This window comes from Adelges cooleyi, unplaced genomic scaffold, assembly GCF_023614345.1.
Source record: "Adelges cooleyi isolate 19-005CV unplaced genomic scaffold, UGA_ACOO_1.1 ACOO_flye_CR_arks_rails_tigmint_CR_PRNA_21, whole genome shotgun sequence".
Lineage (NCBI taxonomy): Eukaryota > Metazoa > Arthropoda > Insecta > Hemiptera > Adelgidae > Adelges > Adelges cooleyi.
In genome coordinates, this window is record NW_026095871.1 from 13,783,077 (window position 1) to 13,801,630 (window position 18,554).

Below are 18,554 nucleotides of genomic sequence, written 5' to 3' on the forward strand. Positions count from 1 at the left end.
ATTGGCTCAATTGGGAAGTCGTGGTTTTCCGAAACACCGGCCGGTGTTATAATAACTGTACAGACCGCGCCGCGCTGTACGGTATGCGTTCGTTGTCGGTGTGGTCACACTGAGGCGTCTCGTTGCGGTGTGCGCCGAGAGGGTGGTGTAACGCCGGTCCCTCACATTACCGTGATCCGCGGCTCTGTTCTTTCGGCAACGCTGTCGGCGCCAACACATCCTCTGCTGCACCGTGATCGTCCTAAAGTCTGTTGCGCCGCACATACCTGTTCAATTCTGTGAATTCAACCACGACTGTTAGATAATATACATATTTGTTTTTTTTTTGTCCAATTAAACCGATTTCGATACACGATGGCCGAAGAAAACGTCGCTGCCGCACAACCGGAGAAACAAGCAGAAGCCACCCCGGAGCAAACCAAAGCCGAGGGAAACGGTAAGGCGGCGGCCACTGAGGAACCGCCCAAGGAGATGAAGGCGGTCGTGCTCACCGGGTTCGGTGGCCTCAAGTCCGTCAAGATCCTGAAAAAGCCCGAACCTACCCTAGGCGAAGGCGAAGTCATCATCAGGGTCAAGGCGTGGTGAGTAGTTTGCTTTTTTTTTTTTTTTTTCGGCGTAACGAAAAGCAGTGTGCCGGCGGCACGCGCAACACCCTAACATATGGTGGCACGAACGCGCGCGCCGGGCTTTGCACACCCGCTACTACCGGTTCTCGATGAGTCAACTATTAATAGACCGGATTGGACGGGAAAAAGCGCGACCGCATTTTTATTCATTATCGTTATCGACATTTATGTTATTATTACTTCTATTTTTATATAAATTACACATTTCCCATTTTGAATTCAATATAGTATAACTGGGCGTTTACGCCCAACCGTATTACCGTATGGTACCTACCGTTCGTATTAATTTAATTGTTGGATAATAATGTTTTCCCCCTAGGCTCGTTATAACAATATAGAGTCGGGAATTTCATAATTTTTCCGAATAAATATTTTTATCGTTGTCGATGTCCAATAATAATCCCTTGACGGATTGCAAACGCACGGACGCGGTTTATTGTTATTTTTTTTTTTTGCAACGCGGAATACCTCTATGTATTATAATATATATATATATATATTATATATATATATATATGATATAGAACCGCCCTTAACTACTGCGACGCGTCGATGATGTATGTGTGAGAGCGGCAACAGTAGCAGCTGCTGCTGACTCCTCACCTGTTTGTCCGAACCTTTTTATTTTTTCCTACCCCCTATCTACCCATATGCTACCACCCTAAACTCTTTGGAATCCGTTGATATTTATATCGTTATTATAAGTAAACGAAATTCATAAAAAAAAAAAAATGTTATTTTGGTAACTCTATTTTATTGTACCGCGATTATGCCGTCTCCTCGTCGTAACGTGAACGAACAAATCATAAGAAAGATAACCAGATGTTAAACATTCCATACAAATTCAAGCTACTGCCCTAGCCGTCAGATTTCTTCTGTCGGCTTGGATATATATTTTTATTATTATGCGAGTGTTAAAGCCCCGCCGACTAGTCGTATGTTATTTAGGATGAAATCTCGTATTTGGGTGTTTGTGTGTGTGTTAAATCGGAGTCGGCAGCGGGCTTGATCGCATAGCGGTAAATCTGTCATGGTCGTTTATAGAGAGAGAAAAAATTGTACCAAACCCGTCGCAGCTTTGTAAACACGGTGTTTTTTTTTTTTTAATAAAAACTGCATGTTAAACGAGTCGAGTGAAATCATGAAAATGCTCGACTGTTGTAGGTCGACTGTCTATTTGTGTTTGTGTGTAATTTGTACGTAATCGGGTGGAAGTACAAATGATAATAAATTAACGAATTATCGAAGGGGGAAGAGTGTGCGTTCAAATGCAATACACGCTGACCGGTAGGTTTTGGAACGTTATTATTTAAATTTACAACCAAACGCGTTTTTTAATAGTAGGATTCGTAATATACGTTTTTTAGTTACCCAAAGCGACTATAAACAAAATAACAATAATAATTGTATAGCCTTGTGTGCAAAGGAAATTAGATAACCTTGGAACCTCCGTCGTGGCTGCCGCCGCTACCATCACAAATCGACTAAAAAAAATAAGTTTAAAAAAAATAATCTAACTAAAATGTATTGTTTGTTTTGAATTGGTTTTATATTTCAAGAGATTAAACGGTCACTGAACAATGAATAAAATGTATTGATTAAACTGTTTGTTTTCTTTGGGAATGCGAGCTGTGTATGTTTATGAAACGTTACAGACAACAACTATTGTTAATGAAATCGTGGAATCGTTTTTTTTATCGTATCTGAATATACTCCATTAGGAGAGCTATGAGAGAGAGAGTAGCACAACTGTTCTGGGAATGAACTATACTAAAGTCGAATGTTAAAAGTATACACTATATTGAACCTGTCTTATGTAACCACTTAGGTTTTCTCTCCCGAGTGCACGTCCAATATACGACTGATACTAATAATTTGACCTGATGTTCAAAAATAACATTAATTAATTTTATTTTTGAAAGAGGCACCGTCATATCTATTGCGCACAAGTAATGAACGCATTTATTACTATCTCTTTCTCTCGATTAACCGTAATGATTATTGAACGTACACTGCGTTATTAATACTGTAAACGACAATTATCGACTATCATAATCGATAATTCGAAAGTCATAAGCGCAACCAAAAAGCTCTATTCTCTGTAAGCGAATGATAAATAAACGGTATTTTCGTACATTATGTTCACAAAAATAATTTGCTCTGTGCAATCTTCCTTTTTCGTTTAACCCAACAAATACTTGTTATTCGATGCAATTTATGGACTACAGCTGGGGTTAACGTGTATCAAAAAACAACCAAGTTTTGTCAGTTTTGACCAATGCTGACAGTGTTGGGTTATACAGTTCTTGAACGTCTTTTAAAATAAATAAAGGTATAATACCCGCATAGGGTATAATTTGATATAAATTAAAAAAAATTGATTAATAAATCGTCAAGACTTGTTTGGACATGGTTGGACTCGTTGGGTGGGGTTGGGCGTGTGGCAAAAATCTCTAGTCGTCGCCGATTACTGGGCGTGCATCCCATTGGGGGGACGTGGGATCGACACTAGATTGGGGTGAGCCGACGCTGACTAAAAACGTGGCAACGCCGCGGCCGCCCCCGTCTCGGCCACGGAGACGCGCAAACACATGTTGCAACAACCGGCCATACCCTCCCCTACCACTTTACCCGTTTGCCCCGTCGGGTGTGCACTTCGCTCTCTTGTCTATAACACCGGTTCTGCGCTCACACACTATTTACAAATAAATAAATATATATATATATACAAATATTTTATTGTCTGGATCAACAAGTCTTGTTTACAGACAGATATATTTATGTATCTTTTCCGTTTTCCTTTCGCCAATTTCCTGTCTTGTTAAGTTTTTCTCGCTACTGTAGACTTTTCCATCGCGTTTTAACTCCTATATATATATATATATATATATACACACATATATATACATGCTGGTCGATGGGAAGCGAGACACAATACAAATCGACTTCCGACGCGCCCGTCTCGTTACATAAATCACCGGACAAAACCCAATAAATAAAAACTCGGACCCTCGGATTTCGGTAATAATAACTGTCTCTCTACTCTATACTAACGTCGTCTTCGGATTACTATTTATTTTATTTTAGGTGATGAGGGGGGGGGGGTTGATCGGTTGATATAAACGCAGGAGAATGGCGGCTTTTGTGTTCGTGTTTAGGCCGGTCGGTGCGGTAGTCGAGGGTCGCCGAGAGAAGACAACCGTATAATATATGTGCGCATAGGGTGAGCGAGATCTTCCTGAATAAATTTACATATTATTCTTGCCTACGATTTCTTTATATTGTGTACATTAGTCAAAACAGCCTGAGAACATCCTATATGTATGTGGGGATGTGTTTTTAAGTTGAAGGGAATACCTACTTGTTTTTTTTATAATTGAAAATAAAACTGTCGTTTGATGGTCCGCAGTTGTTAGGGGTGCACAAACTATCAATATGAGTTTTAACGTATTACAAGCATTAAAACACTTCTAGCCTCAGAGGATGGTCCTAGTCTCAAAACCAAAACTTAGTGCAATCTGGAATTAATATTTTAGTTTTAGTATAAAATCTATTTAAAATATAGAAAGAAACCATAATGCTGAGTTAGTAGTATGTTAGAAACAAGCGTGTTTATGACCCGTTTTTTTTTTTATATAAAAAACTGTTATTGTTTTTATGAAGCCTGTTTTTATCGTTAAAAAATAAATAAAAAACCGTTTTGTTTTTATTAGACTAATATATTGTCGTTTTAAATGCGTAATAGTTATAGTTTATACGATTTATTTAGTATCATTTTATAAATGATACTTCGCATTATATGCAATTATAAAAAAATATATATTTCTAAAAAATTCTTAAATACTACAGATGTAGGTTTAATTTTTTGACAAGTGTAAATTGTCGTCTCGTTTGTATCGCTTAAAAAATAATGCTTTATACCGCTTGACCTATTCCAACAGGATGTCGATGATTATCAACTAGTGTTGCCTTCTAGTAACATGATAATGATAAACATGAGCCTAGGATGCATCTATATAATTTCATAATAAGTAAACGAAACTGTTCGTTACCATGAAGAATATAACATAACAAATAATATTTCGTAAAAGCTTGTAGGTAAACAACAAAATATATATCGAGTAATATTAAATTACTAAGGCTGAAATCATATTTTGTGGATTTAAAGATGATTTTGGTTTAGATAAAATATTAATAAATAATTGGACGGTTAAATTTAATTAAAACTAAATGCGTTTGCATGTAAAATAATTATTGTACAACGCAGTCGTACCTCCTGTCGAGCGAATGCGGTGTTTTATGTAGCTTAAGCGTTTAGTTTATACTATATACGAGAACGCCGAAAAAAATAACTTTAATTAAAAATAATCGTCTTTGGTTCCCTTAAATGTTTGTTGGATTGTGCTAAAAAAAAGAGAAGCGTTACAATTCAATCAACCAATTGTACATTTGTGCTTTAACACAGACCCCTTGTATAATATGTAATAACAATAGTAATATTTTATTGTATCTGTATGCACAATTGAGGTGCTATTATCCGGGGCCTAAAAAAAAAGCCTGACCCAGTCAAGTGTTTTTGAGTATGCGCTAAAAAATTCTTATTTTTAGGTAAATACCTAATATTTTCTGGGCTTAAAAAGAACAAAATATGTTTTTTTTAGTTTGGGTTGTTTTGTCAATTTTGATTCTTAACTATATACCCCGGCCCTGAACATTAAAAAAAGGATGCGAGACGTAAGTCCCCTTTTCAGCTTTATAAGAAAGAAAACAAAATGATATACTAAAATGATCTTGGTTTCTCGATTTCCCCTCATATTTTATTTATTCATTGCTCTGCAAACCAGCTGCAGTGTAATTATATTGATAATATTTATACATTAGTGTTGTTTACAGTAGTGTAGTACCTAATTAAACTATGGTGTAATTGAGAGAAATGCGTAATATTATTCCAATAAAACTGCTACCTACGTCAAATAGTCACAATATTTCCAGAAATACGACATATATATATATGTATATTTTTCGGCACTATGACTAAATAACGACTACTGTCCCACTTAATCGTAGTCGTGCACGTTATTAATAATAATAATATGCTTGTACATATATAATTATTATCTTCTGCCTTATCCCAATCCCTATGGCGGCCTGTAATTAGTTTTTTATCGACAAAATGCGTTGTAATTGTGGCTTTTGACCGCCTCGATGAGATGACTTGGACTAAAATCGAGAACTGTGTACGAGGCGGACGCGTCGACAAATAGCCATTGTTGATGATGTGGACTTATTTAAATTTATTATTATAATTTGTTAGTAATAGTAGTTTTTCGAATATATGAGATATCAGCACGTATAATTATTAGTAAGCGATTTCAATTGAACGTCATGAAAATAAAAATAAACTTTTTAAAATTTACATTATTCTATATCGCATTAAATAAGTATCGCTAACAAGGAAAACTTAATATTGATATAAATTTTGAAAATAAACGTGTCACCTTTGCCTTTACCTCTTCTAGGCCACAAAAAGTCAAAGTGCAAGAGAGTAGTTTCAGACTTACTAGGTTTTCCATGACTACAGTATGTTAATAAAAATAAAATATAGTAATTAGCCTAATTTGAAAAAGAGAGTAAAAATATTGCCTATCTATATCTAATTAACGTGATTAAGATTAAAAAAAAAAGAGTCAATTCTACTTGTCATTTCACTGACGGAATTATAGCCTCATTAACTAGGATACCAAATGCCAATTCGAAATATTTTGGCAAATACTAGTTAGTTTTGATTGGTTTTTTACATAATACAAGCTCGGATAAACATTATTTTTTATCTGACATTTGTAAACGACTCTTTGCTTAATTAACTATATATGACTTAAGTATAATGATAGATATATATACCTGTTTAAAATCGTTGTTATTTATATTATTTTTTTATGCAAAAATTCTGGCATGACGTTGTTTCATATTTAACAAATTATTGTAAATAATTAACACATATAGGCTTATTATTTGCATTATACGCATAAATATGCTCTAAACCCAAAAAAGTGTTGATGATACTTAATCTAGGATTTAAGTTTGATGTGAAATATAACATTTTATCGAGTTCCCTCAATAATGTATACACTTTGGACGAACGTGTAACTGTATACAGTCCCGGATTTTGGTCATCATAATATTATATTGATTAATGCTCAATACATGTTTTAAGCCATAAATTACAATCGTTGGTGGACATCGAAAAGGGCTTGCCTGCCACCTTCTATAGAGTTTCCGCTGGACTTTGTGTAATATTTTGGATTCAATCGAATTTTATTTTTCTAATTTCGCGCATTTGGTTGTTAACGAAAACAATGGAAATAGTTAAGTTGAAAAGAGAAAATAGTTTATTTTGTGCCTCTGCACGTCTACGCACCCGATGGAATTTATTTCACGGTATAAGATGAAAGACTGCGTCGGGTGTAGAGACGACACTGAAATCGTTTGTTGTTGTTGATGCAAATAGTATAATATATAATGTGTACATAATATTATATTTACATCATAATAAAGTCTTCGACAAGTATATAATATATATTATTTTCGTAACCCGCGTACCTTAGCTATAGCTTTTTATTTTATTTTATCCCCGTTATTATTATTATTGGTATTATTAATTTATCCCGCCTAGCGCACAATAAAGTAATGATTTTCCATCGCTTTGACGTTTTACGGCTTACGGACGATTTATATTGTCATGTCACCACGTGTGTAAACACAAAAGAATATTTTTCCGACCGCATAGAGTTAACGGCGGCGGCTAATGAACAACAACAATAATAATAATAATAATAATAATATAATATGAGAATGATGATGAACGGTGGCGGTGGCTGTACGGTTGTTTTCGACGACATTGTGTGTTGTGCTGGAATATAAACCTAACTCGAGTACGTCGAATAATAATAATGTATATTATAATATATAATGCCGCGGTAAACAAAACGAAAACAAATATAATAAAACTATTAAAATAATGGTTAATACCGCGGCGGCGTTTATACCGAATACCGACACGGTTTGACCTTATCGCATGAAGATGGTGTCATCGGTACAGCCACCTTGCACCGGCGGCATCCGAGTAGTGAGTACCGTCGTACATAAGATACCTACAGTTTAGGAATTACGTCAGTTGTATAAAAAAATAATACGAATGGATTGAGACGACGTTAGAGCGTGTGAGAAAGAAGAAAGGACGTTAAAAATGAGTAAGAGAGATGTAGAGGGATTTAGAAGTAGACCGAAGAAGATGCCAGTGTATGATAAAAAATAAAGCCATAAATTTCTCTACCAGCAGTAGAGTACACACATTTTATGGGTTAAGGTATATTGTATAAGGATAATCTATTATATAGATAATGCAAGAAAGTAGAAACTAGAAGGTAAACACTAAACAAGGCCTATTTAAACACCGATTGTTCAATTATTGAAGACTTAGGTTATTTTGACAATAGTAAAGGTCTAAAAACACGGGTTTCATCCTTTCCATTCATTGTAGAAATTCGAATTAATAAGGGATACTTTAAATGTAAAAAGAAAATACATTTGTGTACATTAGTTTTAAGAGTTATAAGACCCCCGGGATTTTAGGTGTACACAGACCCATTTTGAACATTTGCCGTTAAAACCATCAATAAAATAAAATAAATATAACTAGCCATTTTTGGGGTTGTTTTTTGCCAAATGCTAATGATTCACTTAAGAGTTCAGTAAACTCATAGAAATCTATATTTGTCATCGTAGACACTAAGTATATAGAACTTGCAGAACTAAATTAAATTGCATGGACGATTTTCTAATGTTTCCCGTGTTACTTCATAACAGTGGCTTCCTTGGTCGTAGGTATTACTCGGAAAAGAAATCCACGCACTACCGCCATACCGCGACGAGATCGCGCTGATTTCACGGTAAATGGTTTTTCCTTTTTTTTTTTTTTTTTTATAAATTACTTTAGTGGAAAATCCTCTATCGCAATAGTAGTGCAGTGTGAATTTCTAATAATTTCCCTTTCGCCCGCGTGCACCGTGTATGATTGCACTGATGCTTTTCTACCGTGTCACGTCGGTATTTATGAACTCCAACGAACTGTTCACAGTCAATCGGTGGCGCCACCAAAGTGAAATCTTAGTTTCCAACGATAGATATACTTGCATGGGACCCCGTCCACATTTCTTCAATACCAGCCCACCCTTGAGTCATCCGAACGACCGTCATAACTGTATTATAGGAAGTTTGTTGAAGAGTGCACGTATTTTTTTGTTCACGTCTTTTGTCTTACCTTACAGTGTGTGCTGAACATAATAATATACTTATCGACCGCTCGGCATATTGCATAACATAGGCGTTCTTTTCTCGAAAACAGAACCCAGTTTAGCGTTCGATCGTGGTCAGTAAACGTTATAGTCCAAATAGACAGCGCATGAAAGCAATTTCGTGGTTCCGACATCTGCCCAATCCAACAGAGTCTCCCTTGCCTATTATTATGTCACGTTTTATGACCACAGTTGCCATCAACTAATTTTTTTTTTTCAAAAGCCACGACTATTCTGGATATGCATAAACCCAATAAACTCGATATTTATGGGTAAATACTTTGGTATTTACATTTTCTGGGTCCTAAAGAAAAAAAAAGCGTTTTGGTTCGTGATGCAAACTGTTGTGTCTGACTGCTGTTCTTCAACATGGATAAACAATAAATTCACCAGGTGCCGGCGGACGTGCCCTGTGGATTCTGGAAATGTGTATTAAGTGAACGTTATCCTTTCGACTAAAATATTCCAATGGTCGAATTCGAAAGATGGCTGTTCAAAACCCGTTATGTGTGCAAGACCGCTTTTGTCTTTTTTCAAATCTTCAAATAAAACCTCACAGGTGAACACGGAATAATCCGGTCGTAAAATGAAACTCGCTCATTTTTTATGGTTATAAAAAAAACGTTTTATGATTAATAGTCCAATAGAAATTTGCTGTTCTGCGTTCTAGTTTAAAAAAAAAATGGCACACCCTTGATCGGAATGCAAGATTAGTATTAATTTCTATTACAAGTATTAAGTCAGGCTTGTACCCATGAAATCGTACAGGATGTAGTATTCAGCCCTTCACCCTCTTAGCCGTTCTATTATAAATAGGTTTGGGGGAACGGTGGGCCCCGGCGGGCCGTCGCGACTGACTGTTGGCGGCATCGCGTTACGTGACGGCTAAACGCGTCTAGACACCGTGGCGTCCATAACAGACGTGTCGTCGTCCCAGGCATTTGCCCTGGACTTGGAACGGCCGTCGGTCGGGTAACGATCAACAGTCACGCACCGCCGTCGTGGGCACAACCCAAACAGCGGCGGCCGCCGCCGCCATGGGTTTGTCGCCTTGTAACGGACTGCAAATGCATTCATTGTAGTCCCACCCACCTCCTATACGGAGTGAGAAATACTATCAAAATTCCTGTGCGGATAAATTGGCGACGATTATTGTTGTTTTGTGACCGGAAACCGTCGGCGATAAGCGCGACCCCGATACCGTTACATCGTTATTTGTTTTGTTCCTTTAATGGTATATAGTAGTTAACACGACCTTCGGAGTTACCTATGGAAAACGATACATTTTTTTGTGTGATACACGCTCGTGGTATATAGCAGTAAAGTGTCTCAACAAGAGTAGTAATTTGACTGGTAGGGATCGCGTGGCGGTCGCTGCAATTACGACCAGGCGATTGAAAGTGTGGATTATAAATGGCGGCGCTTAATGACGCGTGCGTTAGGTCAAAAACACAATTACATTGCACAGATTGGCGAATTAATTGTGGTTGTCGATTACAGCGGATGGCGAAGTGATAAATCTAAGCCATTCGTTTGATAGATTTGGTCTGTCACCCACCAGACACATGGAATAACAGCGTTTCCGTTAATGTGACTTTGTTGGTTAGGACTTTGGGTTCAAAGCAAAATAATGTGTTAAAAACATATTTACAAAGAGCCTCCAATACAGCACAATATAGGATTATTTATCAACACATTGGTTTAAACGAATTATCTGAAATATTTCCGGAGAAGACCCCACAGTATAGAATGTATAAAATGTATACGACCATTTAGTATAAACAACAAAGCCCAGATCCCGTCGGGAATTTCGTGATATCCCAGTAGTCCAATTAACGTCTTAACTTATCCCCTTAAATTTTTGTAATTGACTTACAAGTAATCATCATGTCCCTTGACGCTGCGGAAAATATTACATTGTTATTTATGTATATACCTTTATTTATTTGCATAAATAATTGTGTGAATTTATTTGTTTTTTTTCTAGCGGTCTTAACTTCCAAGACTTGATGGCCAGACAAGGCGCTATCGAGTCGTTGCCCAAAGCTCCGTTCATTTTGGGTTTCGAGTGTTCCGGCATCATCGAACAAGTCGGCGAGGGAGTGGAAAACTTCAAGGTATGCGTCTTAAAAAACCTAGAACGAGTTTATGTCAGAACGTCAAATTCTCCTCTTCACAGTTCCCTTTAGGGGGGTATTCGATCACCGCGCGTGGGCGACCGTTTGTGCGAGAATAATGTAAGAAGTTGTAGAAAAAAAGAGGAGGAGAAGAGCAACAACCAGAATGACGGTAGTCCGCTTTTAATAGGGTGATGAATAAATAACTAAAATGATTTGCCACTTCTGTGTATCGTCGCCCACGCGCGTCCGTTACTAAGATAAATAACCATCATGTTCTTCAGTAAATATGTCGGCTCATCGGCCTCTAGGTCTTAACTATAAAATAAGTAATAACAATGTAAAATCATTAAGACAGATTTTTATACCGGTGCCGGACTCGGGCCATAACTTTTTATTTTAGTCGTTGATCACGTTCTGTTGCAACAGTATTTCAATGACACTGTCGTCGCTTTCGTGGTTTTTTTTTTTTTACCATCACACGCGTTTTTGTATTTCCTTGTATTTTGTATATATTATTTTGCGTTGCCGAAGGGCGTAGAGTCTATAATTTACACTGTATAGTATTCTAGATAACGGACACAGGACTAAAAGTGTGGGGAGCACGCTCTTTGGTTTTATGTACAATTGGTTCAGCCGTGATCGAGTTGCTGACTGTGTCATATCCTTAGGCCTCAGGAAGCGGCACGTTTTTTGCTCAAAAACATGACTACGGCAATAGGAACGATGACTCTTAGTGATAATTCGTCTTTTGTTAGAAGAGGAAGACTCCGTACATGGATGGCGGCATTGACCTCGAATTTTTAAATATTTAATTCTTATGCACCGCAATAACTAATAAACGTTAGAATTTTCCATTTTTATTTAGTTTTTTTTTAAACTTTTATTTTGGTGTTTAATTCAAAAACTGGAGGTCAATGCGCCTTTTAAGAATACAAAATCCGATCACTATGAAGTATCGTCCTAATTAGCGTAGTTATTTTTTGTTCGCCAAAATGTCTATAACGCTAAAAACTTATACCTTTTACAAAATGATAAATAAATAGGTTGACACTTCATTAAAAATCTATTAAAAAAAAGGTTTTTTTGCCTATTATTCCCTATATTTTTCTACTTAATAAATAACTGTTTCCGGGACCCTTAGGTGACATACGGACTTACAAAAAGTATCTTTGTGAATTTATGAGCAATGATGGGAAGTGAAGGAGGCTCCGTGTGTTGTGTGTGTGTGTGTAACGTGCGCACAAATAATAATAATTAATCCCAACCCGCATACGGGGGACAAATTCTTACAATATATTATATAATTTATATTTTATATTACATTAATAATACTACGGTCTGACTGTCGATATTATCGCCAACGTGAATATTATTGTATTTCAAAGGGGCTATAAGAAAAAAAAAATATATATATAGTATATTTATACAACCCTAATTATTTAATTGACCGTTTGTGCCATAACAATGATCATATTATTAAGTTAACGTTGCTCCTCTGTCCTCTCACTTATATATTAAACACCGTTCCCCAATGTAGCGCACTATATGTATGCATTATATTAATATCATATCGGTAATGGATGTTGACAAAGTAGGAAATTCCAACGACAGTTTTATTATTGTCCGAGCTGGTTATACGCGACAACGATGCCTATATATGTAAGTTTTCGGACTGTTGGCCACAATGTTTGGTAGAAAACGGTAGTCGTGTGGTGTGGGATTCAAAATCAAATGCTTTAAAATGTATACCGTCGGGCAGGGATGACCTGGCGCTGCGAGTGCGACTAATTGTCCCAAAACCACCCTGTCCACGCCTAAACAACAAGAGCGGGAAACTGGCAAGTTGCAACAATGCCAGTGACAATATTGGTCATGTGTGGACACAGAGCTTAAGGCAGAACCAATGGTGCAATCTATAGATTTGTAGGAAGAAGGAAGGGTGTTTTACTTAAAAATCGAATTTGCTGTTTTGTCGGTATAATTGAATTTACATTTGCCCGACATTAAATATAACTGTTTAACAATATTGTTTTAGCAACACATTAATAATGGTTTACTAAAATACCATAGTTGACCAAGACACAGTCTGTTTTTGTTGACTTTTGGTTGTTGCCTCGAAACACAATAAATTCGTACTCGCCGTTTGTTTCGTCGACGTTTAAAAAACGTTGGATCATCTTTGCCGTTGAGAGTCTTTCTCCGCACGTTTTGGTCGCCTACGGGCTATAAAATTTTAACGTCCGATTGTTGTCCGCAACAGCGCGCGTCGGATTCCACGACATAAAGCCGTAGTCTATTCGTATTATTAGGATCTTTTTTTTTTGTTTTATGCACCGTATGCAGTGCCGGAATACCGAGAACGGCTTTATATATAAATATAATGTATAATAATAATGTAATATTATACGGGAGACCTGTAAAACGCGCACGCTTAGGTGTACGGGAAGAAACCGGTTCCTCCGCTCTCCTCTCACGAATCGATAATCTCAGCCTGAAGTCGAGATACGATTATTATTATTATTATTATATTGTCCAAATAATCATAATAATAACACACATTGGGAGTGTGGAAACTGCTCATGATCGATAATGGTGTAATTTTTGCCCCGTACAGGTCGGCGATCGCGTGGTGGCGTTGCCCGAATGGCGTGCCTGGTCCGAACTGGTATCCGTGCCGGCCAAGAATGCGTTTGCCATACCGGAGGGCCTCGACTTTGTGGACGCAGCGGCCTTGGCCACCAACTACATCGTGGCCTACGTGCTGTTATTCGAACTGGGCGCCGTCAAGCCTGGCAGCAACCTGATCGTGCACTCTGCCGGCGGAGGGGTGGTAAGTGTGATTTCTATTGTTATTTACTCTACACCATTAGGTGCCCTATATTTTGTGCTTACACGTTATGTGGAAATCTACGGCGGGAGCCGGGTGATTGCCTCCCGTCATTCTATTTTATTAGCTACACTATAAACAATATCATAAGTAAGTACATTGAGACTGGATTTCAATTATAATTTCCACTGAGTAATCTTTAAGCCTTTCGGATATTGAAAATCTAGCGGTTAAATGATTTATTAGGATTATATAATATATAATCATAATACATTATATATATATATATAATGTATATTAGTAGTAAAGGTAATAAAGAAATTGAGCCCTTTAATTTCTTTATAATCTTTAAAAACTTAACAGTATGCCAAAATGTTTAATTTGATGAACCAATCATATAGTTCTCTATTAGTTAAATAAAAAAAGTGTAAATTAAAATGTTGGATCATTTTTTTGGAACTTAAATTAAACAAAAAAAATATATCGCTAGTATGATGGTTTAAATTTTTAATTATAAGGAATTCTTAAATCCCAAAAATATTAAAACAATTAATTGTTATAATAAATTCTATTATTTTATTTAAAAGTAAATCGTGTGATTTCAATTAATTTGTCTTAACTGGATTAAAATACTTAGGAAAAATCACCCTGAATTTGTATTTTATTTTCTTCTTGGATTTAATGTAATTTTTTAATTTTAAAAATGATTTATAACTAGAAAAAGTTAAAAGCTAATTAAAAATTATTAGTTATAATTAGTGACTAATTATATACATTATTGAAATTTATTGATACCTTATTATTCCCCGTTTAAATCATGGTATCAACGAAGTATTTTTTAAAATTTTATTTTAACCTAAATAATATAAATTATATCCTACAAAATTTTAATTTAAATCACTGATTTGAATATCATTTTGTTATTTAGCTAATAGAGCTCATAGCTAATTTGTGTTTGAAAGGAATGTGTTCTCATCGTTTAATATGTTAAAATTTGACATTCTCGCGTATTTAAATGTAATAAAAAAATAAATTCAGTTAAAATAAGAACCACCATATATAGGACCATATATACAAGAACAGTAGCGTTCTTATACATTATCGTGTGCAAAATATAAAGAAGATATTCTTTATCTATTTTTATATTGTTGTGATCACGGTCTACGGTTTATATAAGTGAAGTATAGTTCAGGCTATTAGTGTTGAATGGGTGGACCAGATTGCTTGTTGTAGTATGTAGATATATAAAAAAATTATATAATATATTATGGATGGTCCTTGCTAGACAAATTCGAGGCGTTTAATTTTTTGGTCTAACATTGTTTTTCTAAGTAATGACTTGTCCACCGCCTCCGGTTGTCTGTCAAACTCCGACACGGGTTTAATGGGTTAGAGTTGCGTTTTGGCTGTTTGTTCTTCTCCAATTAAAATAAAAAATCGTTTTTAGTTGGGGATCACAAGCGGCATTTCTTAATTACTCGATTTTCGTTTCAACGTTTTCAATTATTATTGTTACAAGTCTCGATCTGAGCTCACGTGACGTATGTAAACAAAAAAATATATTTGAAAGATATTACTAGTCTTAGGATTTTAATGTAGGAGGGCCTACCAAATTAGTAAGGGTCCCAGGCCGCGCTAATTGAATATTATATTATAATTTTCGCGCCCTTCATAAAATATATATATATTTAATATACTTATACTTTTACTATACTTATCTATTTATAAACGTTTTGTGAAAATTCCTATTAAACTAAGAAATCTATTTGTGTAAAGTGTCAATTGTTTTAAGCCGTGATAAATCGATTGTGAATGCTCTCTCCCTTGTAATTTTTTCCGATTCAATACCCATTACATTTCCGTACAGTTAGAACTACAATATTAGAAAACTTCTTTTTCGTCGTCGCAATGCCTCAGATTGCATAAATCACAGTATAATCTGTGGTTATGGTATTCAAATAAATCGTTCTTAATTGATAAATTCTTCTTAGAATTCAATTTTATTTTGGTCGTTTTCGTACAATAAAAAAATAACATGTTTTTAATATTATTATGTTAACGATTTATCATATACCTACTTAATTAACATTAAGTAACAGAGTCATAGCCCAATTATAGAACTACATAATGTAGCAAGGCTTAACCTAAATTCTTAAAGTATACTAACCAATTAACATTATTTATGTACTCATAGTAATTGCATTTGTTACACACAGGGCCAAGCAGTAGCTCAACTCTGCAAAACAGTTGACAATGTCACTGTGTTTGGTGTAGCATCTAAAACAAAACATGAAGCTTTAAAAGGAACGATTGATCATCTTTTGGAACGTGGCAGTGATTATGCTGCTGAAGTTAGAAAGTAAGAAATTTCCCTATCAAAACATTACAGATGTCTTATTTACTTAAATTTTGTTATTATTTAGAGTTACGCCAGAAGGAGTTGATCTGGTTTTGGATTGTGTTTGTGGCGAAGAATGCAGCCGTGGATATTCTCTATTGAAACCAATGGGAAAATATATACTTTTTGGTAAATAAACATGTTTTAATTGTTTATCTAAATATTAACAAAAATTATAATATTACGCTTTTTTTTTAAATTTTAGGCTCCTCTAATATTGTAACGGGTGAAACAAAAAGCTTCTTCAGCGCTGCCAAATCCGTAAGTTATTATCTGTTGCGATTTTAAAACATCTAACAACTACTATCTTGATTTTCTAATGACTATTTTTTTGTAGTGGTGGCAAGTCGACAAAATTTCTCCACTCAAATTGTTTGACGAAAACAAAACCTTAGTGGGATTCAACTTGAGACGATTGTTATTCCATCAAAATCAAGCTGGTTACGTTGCAAATATTTTCAACAAAGTGATTGGTTTATGGAAGGATGGAAAAGTAAAGCCTGTTATTGACTCTACTTGGGCTTTCGAAGACGTTAGTAATATTTATTATTGTAAATGTAGCGTTATCGTTTTTAAATATTATGTATGAATTTATTTATGGACAAATATAGGTTGGTGAAGCTATGCAGAAAATGCATGATAGAAAAAATATTGGTAAAATCGTATTGGATCCAAGTTTGGAGCCAAAACCAAAACCGGCAACACCCGTCAAGAGTAAATCAAAAAATGCTGACAAAGAAAAGGAAAAGAAGGAAGATGATTCTGCAAATGGTACATCTACACCGGAAGTTACAAGTCCAACAAGTATGCTTATATTATAATTATTACTGGGTCAAAATAAATTCTATTAAAACTTTAAAACTATGTATAAGTAATTATAAATTGTCTTTATAAGTTGATTGTGTGATATTTGATCTATTGAAATTCCACAAAAAATAATTTAGGTTAAAACTAAGAATGCTTTAAAGTAAAAACGTTAAAAAAAATATTAGTATAATTTGAAATAAATTATTAGCCATAAAAATAGTATAGTTTCAATTATTTATATTTATATTTATTCACCCTACTATGCCGCAAACAGAACTTCTGCTATTTATACAAATCTGAAAAAATAAAAATTAAACTTAATATTAAACATTTATTTTTAAATTTTATATTTTTAGTAATATGTATTTTTATTGGCTTATCAAGTAAAATTAAGTATTATATACATAACTAATTACTTGATAGCCTGACCCTAAGAGAGGAGAAGTTAACTTAGTTTGGTAAACTATACTTAACTGAAATAAATAGTCTACGTTGTATGCGTAACAGACAGAACTAAACATTGGTATTATAACAAAAACCTAAAATTTAATATTTTCACTGTTATACCAAATAAATTGTTTGAATTGAATATTCATGAACATGCTTTGTTATTTTGCAGCTAAAGAAAAAGAGGAAAAAAAGGAATCTAGTTAAATGCTTTCAACTACTGCGTACGTCGTCCACAAAACATAACTACCTACTTATTAAATAAATATATATTATAATATAAACTCCTCAATATCGCTTTTTCGTGTTGTAAATTATACACTTCACAATCAAATACTATTTTAGCCTTTTTAGCAATACTTTAAAATATATTTGTTCCACTCATCATATTATATATAACGATAAACTACTGTTTATATTTAGTCAAATAGTGTTTCATTGATAAAACAAATTCTTATATTATGATTTCATATAATGATTTAAATTGTTTTATACATTCAACAATTTATTACATTAGGCTAATTTATTATTATTACTGATCATGTACCAAATATTATGTATACCTATATGTTAATTTTTATATAATTGTTTTGGTTCATTTTATTCGTACATTGCGATGCATTTTCTATTATATTATTATTATTTTTAGCTTATATTTTAAGTTTTATATTATACTGAAGAATTGCAAAATACAAAACATTTATTTTTCCATTATTTTTTTATACAATTTTTACAACACATAAATATGGGAATCTAAATAATAATATATATTTTAAAATTATATACTTATATTATATATAATATATATATATATATATATTATAATTTGTGTTAAAAACAATTATGGATGAATTATTCTATTAACAAAATATTTTATGATATAACATGTGTGTGCAAGTGTGTATATTATATTTATTATTAAATAATGAAATATATCATTAATCAAAAAACGACTATTATTTTCAAGCTAGCTTT

General features: G+C 34.4%; 1 protein-coding gene across 1 annotated transcript; it reads left to right on the top strand.

The window, feature by feature from the left end:
• The first annotated feature begins 162 nt into the window (after nucleotides 1-162).
• On the top strand, nucleotides 163-17,801 carry LOC126834129 (synaptic vesicle membrane protein VAT-1 homolog-like). Its single transcript, XM_050565836.1, has 9 exons — nucleotides 163-581; nucleotides 10,968-11,097; nucleotides 13,715-13,930; nucleotides 16,144-16,286; nucleotides 16,351-16,454; nucleotides 16,531-16,586; nucleotides 16,663-16,857; nucleotides 16,937-17,129; nucleotides 17,752-17,801. Exons 1-9 carry the CDS (start codon nucleotides 355-357, stop codon nucleotides 17,784-17,786), a joined length of 1,299 nt encoding a protein of 432 aa, XP_050421793.1. The 5' UTR covers nucleotides 163-354; the 3' UTR covers nucleotides 17,787-17,801.
• Nucleotides 17,802-18,554: the final 753 nt, after the last annotated feature.

What these genes read in the sequence shown, in the direction of transcription:
- LOC126834129 (XM_050565836.1), top strand. Translation starts at nt 355, where the DNA reads ATGGCCGAAGAAAACGTCGCTGCCGCACAACCGGAGAAACAAGCAGAA. An exon ending in ATCATCAGGGTCAAGGCGTG is followed by an intron (nt 582 to 10,967) that starts GTGAGTAGTTTG and finishes TTTTTTTTCTAG; the next exon opens with CGGTCTTAACTTCCAAGACT. An exon ending in TATGCTGCTGAAGTTAGAAA is followed by an intron (nt 16,287 to 16,350) that starts GTAAGAAATTTC and finishes GTTATTATTTAG; the next exon opens with AGTTACGCCAGAAGGAGTTG.